General features: G+C 35.8%; 1 protein-coding gene and 1 long non-coding RNA gene across 12 annotated transcripts in view; one reads left to right on the top strand and one right to left on the bottom strand.

Annotated features, from left to right (window-relative positions):
* Positions 1-12721, bottom strand: part of LOC309666676 — a 314729-nt gene that overhangs the window by 121050 nt on the left and 180958 nt on the right. The window lies entirely within an intron of this gene.
* MYO6 (myosin VI) overlaps positions 1-12721 on the top strand; it is a 141579-nt gene that overhangs the window by 78278 nt on the left and 50580 nt on the right. For all 11 annotated transcript variants that reach the window (XM_082474155.1, XM_082474157.1, XM_082474156.1 and 8 more), the window contains 2 exons: positions 4501-4581; positions 7576-7756. In XM_082474155.1, coding sequence (XP_082330281.1) covers positions 4501-4581; positions 7576-7756 — 262 coding nt within the window. The remainder of the gene's footprint in view (positions 1-4500; positions 4582-7575; positions 7757-12721) is intronic.

The raw sequence follows: 12721 nt of genomic DNA, 5'->3' as shown, positions 1-12721 counted from the left end.
CTCTACAGTGATTTTTAGAAAAGGAATATAAATTAATATGAATCATATACAATTTAATAATGATGATGTGGCTTTGTCAACACTGAGTTAATGATAAAGTGATGTGACTATTCTTGTCTTAATATAGCATTTCTTTCTACTTGGGGGCTTGGGAACATAGTTTCTGTGTCTCAGAATGTACAGTCTTTCCTGGCACAAGGACAGCCATCCTAAGGGGGCAGCCACTGAAATGCTTTATCAGGTCAGAGAGTTTCTTGTCTCTGTGGCGTGAACTGGGAGAGTCCTCTTGCTGGTAAGAGGAAACTCGTGGAACAGCATTACCTTTCATCCAAAAACACCTGCCATCTTGGATATTCCTCTCAGGCAGGTGTACACACACCTCTGTATTCCTTCCCCCAAATGATTCTGCCTTAGAGTGACTTAAAAGTGTGTTGGTCATTTCAACAGGTTTTTCTCGGATTTAGTTTAGACCTCCAGTTATAACTCAGGGGTAAAGTTGTAAAGACAAAGGAGAAACCCTACAGCAGGGTGAACGCTTTCCCCCCCGTTTTTTTGGTCACTATTCTATCCAAATTAGTATGTAAAGAATTGTAGAGATACATCTGTTTGAAAACACCCATATTAACTCCACATGTACTTTAGAAAATAAAAGGTTTAAAACGCTTGCATTATTCAAAAATTTGAAATATTTTTGCACGTTTCATGGAAGCATTTGTTATAGTCATGCAAGAATCCTTGAATATAAATAAAGCTTGGATAGAATGAGAATGGGTGACAAGAATAGCTATAGCTTTCTAGTTACAGAAAAGTTAGAAGAAACAAGTATTTTTCTTAGGTTTTAATATTAAGTCTATCTGTCCAAAAGCCAAGTATTTGATAAAACAGTTGGGGCGGGTGGATAAAACTCTTGCTAGCAAAGAAAACATTTGTTTTGGCTCTATATAGTTAAGCTACTATTATTCTACTAAATAAAAGAGCTCTGTTTTGAAACAGTCAATTGAAAATGCTCATCAGTATTATCCCCTCTCCCTTCTATTTTATTCTTTCCCCCAAGATTCTAGGCTACAAAGAAAAATTCATTGCATATTATTTTCTGGTTTTAACTGTATTTTAATATTTCACTGTAATGGGGGGAGATAAATGCATTGATCATCTAAAGTATTAATTTGTCCCTAAATCTTTCAAAATTTACTGTAAATTTTTCCTTGGTATGTAATATGTTATCGATATATTTAACCGTGGAATTGATACCATGGGACAGTGGAATCCTAGTGACCTGATTTAAGAAAAGCTGAGACGTTTAAAAAATTTTCTCATCCTGTTCCCTGTGCATGTCCTTCCTGAACGACCCCCACCCCTTAAGTGTGGGTAAAAGATTCTCTTCAAGACCAATGTATTATTTTCTTCTCAGCTGCTTCCCTTATTCTGTGTTTTCAAAGCACTTAGCCTTTAAAGGCTTCTGGGCAGGAAAGTAAATCATTGAGATAAAAGCTGAAATTGTTATTTGAATACTTGTGAAGGTTCATAGAGCAGGTGTTGTAATTTATGTACAATTAGTGTTAACTGTCAGTATGAAAGGCATGTTTTGAAGGACTGATTGTAAAAATCAAAAATTAAGAAACTCAAGAATATTATTTGTTAATTATTCAGAATTTAAAATATTGCTCAAAATATCAAACCACAGTGTGGGTCCTTATTTGAGACTTTTTACATATTTAGTTCATATCTTATGAACTGTATTTTCAATAAGATTTAACCCTGGGAAGATTTAAAATTGCTACCTTTGAGATGTAAATTTGGGACCTCAGACGTAAAACCGGGGTCACTGACGTAAATCTGGGGCTCGGATGTGAATCCGGGGTGCAGACGCCTGTCAAGCCCAGGTGGAGTCCCGGGTGCGCTGGGTGGCGTGGGCAGTGTACGTGGCCCGGTTCTGACCCCGAGGACACCAGGCCGCCCTATGTGCCTCAGGCCACCAACCTGCTCCTCCGGTGACTCCAGGTCCCCATCACCGCGCCCCAGCCAAGCGGTTCCAGGGATTTGGATGTCTGTGTCTTTGGAGGGCCATGACTTCGCCTACCACATGCTTGCAGGATCTTGGTTCCCAGGCCAGAGGTCGGGCCTGAGCTCCTGTGGTGGGAGCTCCGAGTCCAAACCGCTGGACTAACAGAGAACCTCAGACGCCAGGGAATATCAATCGGAGTGTGGCCTCCTGGAGGTCCTCATCTCAGCATCAAGACCCAGCTGTATCCAACTGCCTGCAAACTCCAGTGCTGGATGTCTCAGGCCAAACAACCAGTAAGACAAGAATACAGCACCACCCATCAAAAAAAAAGTGAAACGCCAAAAAAAGATGTCACAGATGAAAGAGCAAGGTAAAAACCTACAAGACCAAATAAATGAAGATGCAATAGGCAACCTACCTGAAAAAGAATTCAGAGTAATGATAGTAAAGATGATCCAAAATCTCGGGAACAGAATGGAGAAAATACAGAAAACATTTAACAAGGATCTAGAAGAACTAAAGACCAAACAAACAGGTATGAACAACACAATTACTGAAATTAAAAATACTCTAGAAGGAATCAACAGAGTAACTGAGGCAGAAGAACGGATAAGTGAGCTGGAAGATAAAATGGTGGAAATAACGGCCAGGGAGCAGAATAAAGAAAAAAGAAAGAAAAGCATTGAGGACAGTCTCAGAGAACTCTGGGACAACATTAAACACACCAACATTCGAATTATAGGGATCGCAGAAGAAGAGAAAAAAAAAGGGTCTGAGAAAATATTTGAAGAGGTTATAGTCAAAAACTTCCCTAACATGGGAAAGGAAACAGTCAGTCAAGTCCAGGAGGCACAGAGAGTCCCACAGAGGATAAATCCAAGGAGAAACACGCCAGGACATATTAATCAAACTATGAAAAATTAAATATAAAGAAAAAATGTTAAAAGCAGCAAGGGAAAAGCAACAAATAACATACAAGGGAATCCCCATAAGGTTAACACCTGATCTTTCAGTACAAACTCTGCAAGCCTGAAGGGAGTGGCGGGACATATTAGAAGTGAGGAAAGGGAAAAACCTACAACCAAGATTACTGTACCTGGCAAGGATCTCATTCAGATTCGATGAAGAAAATAAAAACTTTACAGACAAGCAAAAGTTAAGAGAATTCAGCACCACCAAACCAGCTTTACAAAAAATGCTAAAGGAACCTCTCTAGGCAGGAAACAAAAGAGAAGGAACAGACCTATAAAAACAAACCCAAAATGATTAAGAAAATAGTAATAGGAACATACATATCGATAATTACCTTAAATATAAATGGATTAAATGCTCCAACCAAAAGACATAAACTAGCTGAATGGATACAAAAACAAGACACGTACATACGCTGTCTACAAGAGACCCACTTCAGACCTAGAGACACATACAGACTGAAAGTGAGGGGATGGAAAAAGATATTCCATGCAAATGGAAATCACAAGAAAGCTGGAGTAGCAATAGCCGTATCAGATAAAATCGACTTTAAAATAAAGAATGTTACAAGAGAGAAGGAAGGACACTGCGTAATGATCAAGGGATGTTCATTGCAGCAGTATTTATAATAGCCAGGGCATGGAAGCAACCTAAGTGTCCGTCGACAGATGAATGGGTAAAGAAGATGTGGCACATATATACAATGGAATATTACTCAGCCATAAAAAGAAACGAAATTGAGTTATTTTGTAGTGAGGTGGATGGACCTAGAGTCTGTCATGCAGAGTGAAGTAAGTCAGAAAGAGAAAAACAAATATCGAATGCTAAGACATATATATGGAATCTTAAAAAAAAATGGTTCTGATGAACCTAAGGGCAGGACAGGAATAAAGATGCAGACGTAGAGAATGGACTTGAGGACACAGGGAGGGGGAAGGGTAAGCTGTGACAAAGTGAGAGAGTAGCATGGACATATATACACTACCAAATGTAAGATAGATAGCTAGTGGGAAGAAGCCGCATAGCACAGGGAGATCAGCTCGGTGTTTTGTGACCACCTAGAGGGGTGGGATAGGGAGGGTGGGAGGGAGATGCAAGAGGGATGGGATATGGGGATATACGTATGCATATAGCTGATTCACTTTGTTATACAGCAGAAACTAACACAATGCTGTAAAGCAATTATACTCCAATAAAGATGTTTAAAATGAATAAATAAACTGGAGATATATATTTTTAAAAAATTGCTACCTTTGAAAAATAGGAAAGCTTTATGGTTTTTATGTTAATCATGTAATTTAATCTATTGTCAGGTTAGGATTTTCACCATCTCTGCTGTGATTAGTAAGAATGAAATGTTTATGATATATAGAAGTATTGATTTTAATTGAGAGATTAAATGATACTCAGGTTATGTTTAGAAATTCTTTAGAGTTAGCAAAATTTGATAAGTTGTGTTTTCCTTTGTATTGTTTTCCTGTGGATCATATTTGTTAATTATATTTTAAATTTCTTTGTCATAGTATTTAAACCGAGGCTGCACTAGATACTTTGCTAACAAGGAAACTGACAAACACATTTTACAGAACCGAAAAAGTCCTGAGGTAAAGTAGCCTTTTAAAAAAAATTATAATCTTTAATACAAAAAAATTGTGCTGAAAGATGTATTCTATTTTTTATTTTGGAAACCAAGTAAGATCTCTTACTTTTAGGCTTATGCTTATAAAACCTAAATACTCATCCACACCTCTCGCCGAGAAGTACTTTACACCTCTTTTGGTATCTGCAGAAGCCACAGGTTCTGGGTCTTCTTGGTGGGACCTCAGTGCACTGCTCTCCTCTTGTTATTTTCCCGGCATGAGGGCATCAGATTGCCTAAGAATCATCCTTTGCTGACATTTTTGAAACTTACTCTCATATTACCCATTTGTGATTAAGTATAAAGTATGTCCTTCATAATTTATTGTCTATGTCAAGGCCGAAGTAAGCTTTGATGTAGACAATAAGTAGAGTGAGCATTCTTGTGAACTAATGCTTATGTATTATTTAATATTTCTCTTTAAAACATCATGTTTCTGTAATATATTATGAAAAGTTTTGTGTATAGGTCTTACTAAATCATTGTATTTCTAAGAGTAAGTAGATATAATTATACCATTAAGTATTATTTTAAAAACATTAAATCCTTAATCTAAAAATCTACTGCAACTTTTATAAATTTTAATATGCAGTGTTTAAGTAATAAGTGGGATTAAGTTGCATCTACTCAGGGAGCTTAAATTATGAAATCCTAAGTCAGGATTAATTATAGGGACTAGTTCATATTGTCTTTATTTTATTAAAAGATTTATATTTAAGTGAACAAGGTTTTATTCTCGGTTTTTAATGCCCCTGCATTTGTGAGTCAGATGTTTTTGACTACTTTCAAAATGGTGAGGTGAATTATATCTTTAATATATTCATAGAAAAGAACAGAAAGCAACTACAAATTCCCATTAATTTGAATTCTAAGCAGATGTGTCTGCAGTTAATTTTTAAGTTGACGTTTTATCATTTTAGACACAGATGTATGTAAACTTTATATTACATCCATGGTTGGAACATTAAGAAGTGACATTAATATTTATTATGGTATCTTCCTTTGTTATGATAACCTATATTTTTATTTGGCATCATTGAAATATAGAAATTGTATTTTTTCCACTAAGATAATAGGGATATTTCCTGTTGGGATACTGTAGCTATCCCAAAGGAAAAAATATATGCATATATAAATTTGATCTTTTACCATGGAAAAAACTGAGTGGAGGGCTTCCCTGGTGGCGCAGTGGTTGAGAATCCACCTACTAATGCAGGGGACACGGGTTCGAGCCCTGGTCTGGGAGGATCCCACATGCCACGGAGCAACTAGGCCCGTGAGCCACAACTACTGAGCCTGCGCGTCTGGAGCCTGTGCTCCGCAACAAGAGAGGCCGCGATAGTGAGAGGCCCGCGCACCATGATGAAGAGTGGTCCCCACTTGCCACAACTAGAGAAGGCCCTCGCACAGAAACGAAGACCCAACACAGCCATAAATAAATAAATAAATAAATAAAAAATTAAAGTAGCTTTACCTTAAAAAAAAAAAAAAAAAAAAACTGGGTGGAGAGGAAAGAAAACTGGATTTTACTCTCCAAAGAGTAGCAGTCTTTGTGCTCTCTTAGGAAGAAAATGTACACTTCCTGATTCTAGAGTCAACATAGTTTGTTAGGAATCTTATTCATATTACTGGGTTTATATATAAAAATATATAAGTGAATAATGGATTTAATATGTTTAAATTGCTTTTTATTGTCTTCTTTATCAGGAGGATGAGGTGATCATTTTGACTATTTAGAATCCTTTGCCTAGTTCCATTGGCATGTCTTTAAGCTGTGTATTAGTTTCAGGAGAATGCAGTATTTTTAGTCTGCTGTGATAGCAATATATTCATTGACATTTGATTAGAAACAGTTTTTAAATGAAGTAACCGTTCAATTGCAAGACTAAAAATTCTGCACGATGTGTGCTTTGTTCTAAATTTGGCTGCATGTGATTGTTTTCTTTAAGAATAAAATTAAATTTCTTTGTCTAGACATTTTCCAGAAATTTTACACATGCATAATTAAACATTTTAAAGACTTGTGTGGAAAGGCAATTACAACTTTAGCTGGGAAGCGATTGGCAACCTGGAGGAAAAAAAACATCTCCTAGGGGCGTCTTTAATGACCAGTTAATTCTGATGCTGTTACCTAATGTTTAATTTTACTTATTCATTCTCAAGTTCTGGAAAATTGCTAGTCCAGTCTTTCTGTGTCCAGTAATTTTTTTTTCCTCCTTCTAGTTTCTGCAGGGCTGACTTTTCTTCTTCCTTTTTCTGAGTTTGTTATAGGTTCTAGTAAATGAATACTTTAGATGCACGTTCTTTTAGGAGAGAAAGCAAATTTTCTCTTCATTTTTTCGGAAATGTTTTCAGTCACTGCACAAATTCTTAGCATAAGCGTAATGCTTACTAATACACTTTACCTCATATATACTAATACGGAAAGGTTTAGAAATTAATTCCCAGGCCATGAACATTGCTGTTAGCCTGTCCAGTCATTACTGCTGTTGAATATTGGTGCAGTTGATGGCAGTTAACCTGAAGGAGTGTAATGCTAAGTTTCAGATTTAAATTTTTATTACAGTTTTTTAAAACCTCAGTTCTTTTTGACCTGTGGTTTCATGTTGATTCATTTCAACCACTGATATTCCCTTCATTTTCTCTCAATTTATATTTTTATATAATATCCTAGTTTTAGAGTTAAAATTGTAATTAAATTGGAAAACATCTCATTCCATTTTTGACTGAAATTTTTATTGAGATAGTTGTAGATTTCACATGTCATTGAAAGAAATAATACATAAATCCTGGGCACACTTTGCCCAGTCATTCAGTTTTTGAATGTGTTGGAACACTAAAGTTTTATGATTGACACATTTTATTTTTGCATGTTACATAGTGAATAGACGTTGTGTAGTTGTGTTAGTATACTTAAATAATGTAAACCACAGTTAATTGATGTCTTCTTGTTTTGTAGTATCTTAAGGCAGGCTCCTTGAAAGATCCTTTGTTAGATGACCATGGAGATTTTATTAGAATGTGCACAGCCATGAAGAAGATTGGTTTGGATGATGAAGAAAAGCTTGATCTGTTCCGGGTAGTAGCTGGCGTCCTGCACCTTGGAAATATTGATTTTGAGGAAGCCGGCAGCACTTCAGGTTTTTTTCTGTTTTCCTGTGGTCTTTTTCTTTTGCTTTATTTTAAAAAGGAGTAAAGTTAGAAGTTCTGTCATTTAATTGTCCTATGAAAATTTACTCTGTGTGCAGGTTTGTTAACACCCTACATTTCTAGAATATATTGTATTCTGTGATAAATCTTGCAGCTGCAGGATGCTGCATTATTCGTTACTATGAGCTCTTGTTGAATAAATCAGTGATACTGATGAGGAATAAACTCGTTCTGTGAAGGATAAATAATCCTGACTACCAACGTCATATTTGGTTAAATGTTTCAAGTGATATTAATCTTTTCCAATAAGTGAACATAATAATTCTCTCTACCATCTTTTAAGGTATTTTGACATTTCTCTGGTTCATTGATCTAAACTTGGAATGGTTAATTAGGATAATTGAATACATGAAAGCCCATATACATTGTTACTGGGAAATGAAAGCAGGTTAAGCTTGATGCAGATTGAACAGATCATTTAAATGCCTGCACTGCAGTAACTTTTCAACTGTATTGTTTCAGTCTCTACGTAAATAGTAAGGCTTTTTATATGATCTTACGTTTGATCCATGAATGCGGGAGTTGGCAGGCTATGGCTCATGGTCAAATCTGACTAGCTGCCTGTTTTTGTAAATAAAGTATTGTTAGAACACAGCCACACACATTTATTTATGTCTTGCCTATGCCAGCTTTCGTAGTGGCAGGGTTGGGGTTGTGACAGAGACTGGATGGCCGGCAAAGCCTAAAACCTCACTCTTTAGAGAAAAAGATTGTTGACTCCTGCATAAATACATTGTTTAAAAGAGTTTTAAAAAAATCGAAAGCACCATTTATAATATAGTAGTCAATAACATGGGCTTTAGTGGCAGATCCCAGAAGCTCTCTAAGCCTTGGAATTTTCATTCGTAAAATAATGAAGAAATAATCCATGAGAAGTGTTTTTTCCTAGCAGTAGTTTGCATATAAGGAAAAGGGCACAAGAGGAAGGAAAAAGAACATTAAAAAAAAATGTGTCTGCTACGTGCAAGACCCTTCATATACTGTGTTTCATCATAAACATCATAATCATAATCTGAACTTAATAAAGAGAATGAGGTAGAGGATATTATCTCCATTTTACAGAAGTAGGACCTGTGCAGAAGTTTAAGTAATATGGTCATTAGTGAAGTTGTAGGTGTGAGAGCCGGTTCTACCCACATCTGACTAACTCCAGTACGTGTGATAACTGCCCCTCATTGCCCCCTGTCACTGAACCTTCTGAGCAAATGGAAGTCGACAGTCTGAGTGGCTTTCAGACTGAGTGTCCGCGGTGCTGTGACATCAACATCAGGTGTGTAAGAGTGTGGTGCGTAAGAGCACGTGGTCTTGGGCCAGGCTTTTCACCGTGTGTTACCTGCCTGTGTGACCTTGGGCCAGGAACTTAACCTCTCTGTGTCTCGGTTTCCTCACCTGTAAACTAGGAATAATAAATAACAGGCCTTACCTCATGTTATAAAGAGGAATAAATGAGTTAAATATTTGTAGAATGATGTGAATACTTACATCTGGCATGTAGTAATCACTCTGTTTTTTAATGAAGAAGTAAAATAAAAATGCAGATTACTCCCAGATTAAAGTAAAAGAAACAAAAAGAAAAACCAAGCAAAATCAGGTATGTTCTTAGTATGCATTAAAATTGTTATTAGTTTTTTTTGAGGGATTTGAAAATGTAATGAATGTTAGAATACATTTTCGTTTGCTCTGTAGCATTGTTATACCAAGGGAGCATGTAGGAGTTCTAAGTAATATCCAAAAAAGTTTAGAAAAATTAATGCACACTTTGGACATGTTGTTAGAAGTGATAGGTAGCATTTTCACACACCTCATGTTATTACCGTGTAGTAAACATGCAGATGTACACAGAGGATCATAAATGTGGCATGATCTGGTTAGTTGAAAAGCACTTAAATGGTCCAAAGGCACATAGCAGATATTCACATTATCTTTTATTTTTCTTCTCAAACTTCCTTCTGTTGAAGGGAAAATGAGCAAAAAGCAGAGCAGATTGGAATGAGGCAATGAATCCAGAGAATTAATAAACTAGGCTATTTTAATTTTAATAGCTAAGATTTTATTATATTAATCTTCATCCTTCCTGTGATCTTTCCTATAGATTCAGATGGTTTCTTTCTAATCAGAATTGATTTTTCCCGCCCTAGAGAGCTCAATTTTGGCATGACCTTGCAATTTGAAAAAGCTCTGTATATTCGTAATTATTTTATCAGAAATTTTATTCTTCAGTAAATGTTTAGACAGCTCCCACTGCTATTTAAAAGTTCTGGAAATGCAAAGAATACCTCTGGGGACTTCCTATGTTTTTAAAATTCCACGTAACAAAAACATACATTATTATAACAACTAATGTAAAATGTGTTCAACGAAGTTCTTTTTTGGAAAGGGAGTGACATGAAAAGCCTTGCGTTAGTTATTTCACAGTATTTTGCCCTTTTGAAACTTTTAAAATAAATTTTTTTCTATGCTAGCCTTACATAATTCCTGGAAGTGTGTAAGAAACTGCAGAATAGTAAAAAAAAAAAAAAAAAAAAAGAAGTATTTAAATGAATTAATCAATTATTGTTGGTCAACTTTTTGAGTTATGTAATTTTAGATAATGTGTATGTGTGTATAAACTAGAAATTAGTAGTAATCTTACTTTCAAAGAATTAAAGGTTTAATATATCTTCTAAGTATTCCTCTCCCCTTATTCTTTTTTTCAGCTTTATTGAAGTATAATTCATATTGAGTTGTGCAACAATCACTGTATTCAGTTTTAGAATATTTTCATCACTCCAGATACAAACCCTATACCCTTCGTCATTTCCCCCCCACCCCGCCCCATTTCCTCCCAAATCCCTAGCCTTTAGGCAACCACTGTTCTACTTTGTCTCTATCAATTTGCCTATCATGGGCATTTCATATACATGGAATCATACAGTATGTGCTCTTTGTGACTGGCTTCTTTCAGTTAGCATAATGTTTCCAAGGTTCATCCATGTTTTAACATGTGTCAGTGCATCATTTCTTTTTATTGCTGAGTAATATTCCATTGTATAGATATACCACATTTTGTTTATCCATTTGTTATTTGATGAACTTTTAGGTTGCTTCCACCTTTGGCTGTTACGAATTATGCTGCTATAAACATTTGTGTGCAAGTTTTTGTGTGGACACATGTTTTCATTTCTCTTGGGTGTATGCCTAGGAGTAGAATTGCTGAGTCATAGTGTAATTCTATATTTAACCTTATGAGGAATTGACTTTCAAAGTAACTGAAGGGTTTTACATTCTTACCACCCTAGTGCCTGCGAAGTGCTACCTCATTGTGGTTTTTATTTGCATTTTCCTGATGGCTCATGATGTTGAGCATATTTTCAACTGTATTGGCCATTTGTATATCTTTTTTTGAGAAATGACTACTTATGTTCTTTACTCACTTATTAATTGGATTGCCTTTTTATTATTGAGTTGTAAGAGTTTTTTAATATGTTCTAAATAGAAGTTCCTTATCAGATATATAATTTGCAAATATTTTCTCTCATTCTGCGGGTTGTGTTTTTCATTTTTGGAGAATGTTCTTTGAAACACAAAAGTTTTTCATTTTGATGAAATCCAGTTTGTCTGTTTTTCTTTTGTTGCTTATGGTGCCATATCTAGGAAGCCATTACCTGGTCCAAGATCACAAGGATTTATGTCTGTATTCTTCTAAGAGTTTAACAGTGTTACTCTTACCTTTAGGTCTTTGATTGATTTTGAGTTAATTTCTGTGTATGGTGTGAAGTAGGGGTCCAATTTCATTCTTTTACATGTGGATGTCCAGTTGTCCAGTGCCATTTGTTTGAAAAGCTGTTCTTTTCCCCCAATGAATTGTCTTGACAACGCCTTATTCATATAAGATCTCATGGTTTCTTTCTCCTGAGAGCAGTCTGTTAAGTAGTGTATTAATTTGTCATGATAAAAATTCTCATTATGGTTTCATACATTCTTTGTAATTTTGAAATTAGTCTTAAAATGAATCATTTATAAGCACTAAACCATAAAAATGTTAATAAAATGTGTATTATTTTTAATATTAGTAGTAATAAGGTAATAATTATAGGTACCTTCAGATAGTGCTTATTAGGTACCAGACACTATTCCAGGCACTTCACGTATATAACCTTATTAATCTTCATAACAACCTTATTAGGCTAGTACAGTTAGTATTCTCATTGTATGGGTGAGAAAACTGAGTACAGAAAGAATAAGTAACTCGTTCAAGGTCACACAACTAGTAAGTTGTAGAGCCAGAACAGCCCCGAGTCTAAGCACTGTCGTATTCTGTCTTTCTAGAAAAAACTTTTTAATACAAGCTCCATAAATAGAAATCTATAGATATGATGTACAGGAAATAGCCGTGCCCTCCTCACCCTCTTCCTTTGTCCCCGAGCCTCACGAGCACACGCATGTGCACACACACACCCCCACACACATAGACAAACGTCCACACCCACACTGACCCACTCCGGTGCCTCACAACATTTACCACTGAAATTACTCCTTGATGTTTTCTGCAGTCGTATGATTTTAGTGATAAGGCACTCTGTTATTCCAGAGATTTATTTTAATATATTAACAAGGATTATAATCTATCATTAGTATATTTTGCTTGCAGGGTCATTAAAAAAATGAAACTGTGACAGGCTAAAATTGATGGGCTGGACGGATTGTATCATGGGCTGCCCTGAGTGAGGGTCTCCCAATGACCTTGGCAGTGTGAGTGTCTGACAAGGGCGGGGAACAAGCGAGGTGAAATTAAAAGTCACAACTAAGCCTTGTCTAGTCCATAGTTTTATGTAAGTGAAGTGTACTTCTAAGAAATGCATCTTGAAAATCTGGTTTATACAATGTTTATTAATTTCAAATTGAAATATGTGTTC

The sequence above is a fragment of the Balaenoptera physalus genome (assembly GCF_965194825.1).
Source record: "Balaenoptera physalus genome assembly, chromosome: 9".
Lineage (NCBI taxonomy): Eukaryota > Metazoa > Chordata > Mammalia > Artiodactyla > Balaenopteridae > Balaenoptera > Balaenoptera physalus.
The sequence above is the reverse complement of the archived record's forward strand: the minus strand, read 5'-3'. Positions and strand labels throughout refer to the sequence as shown.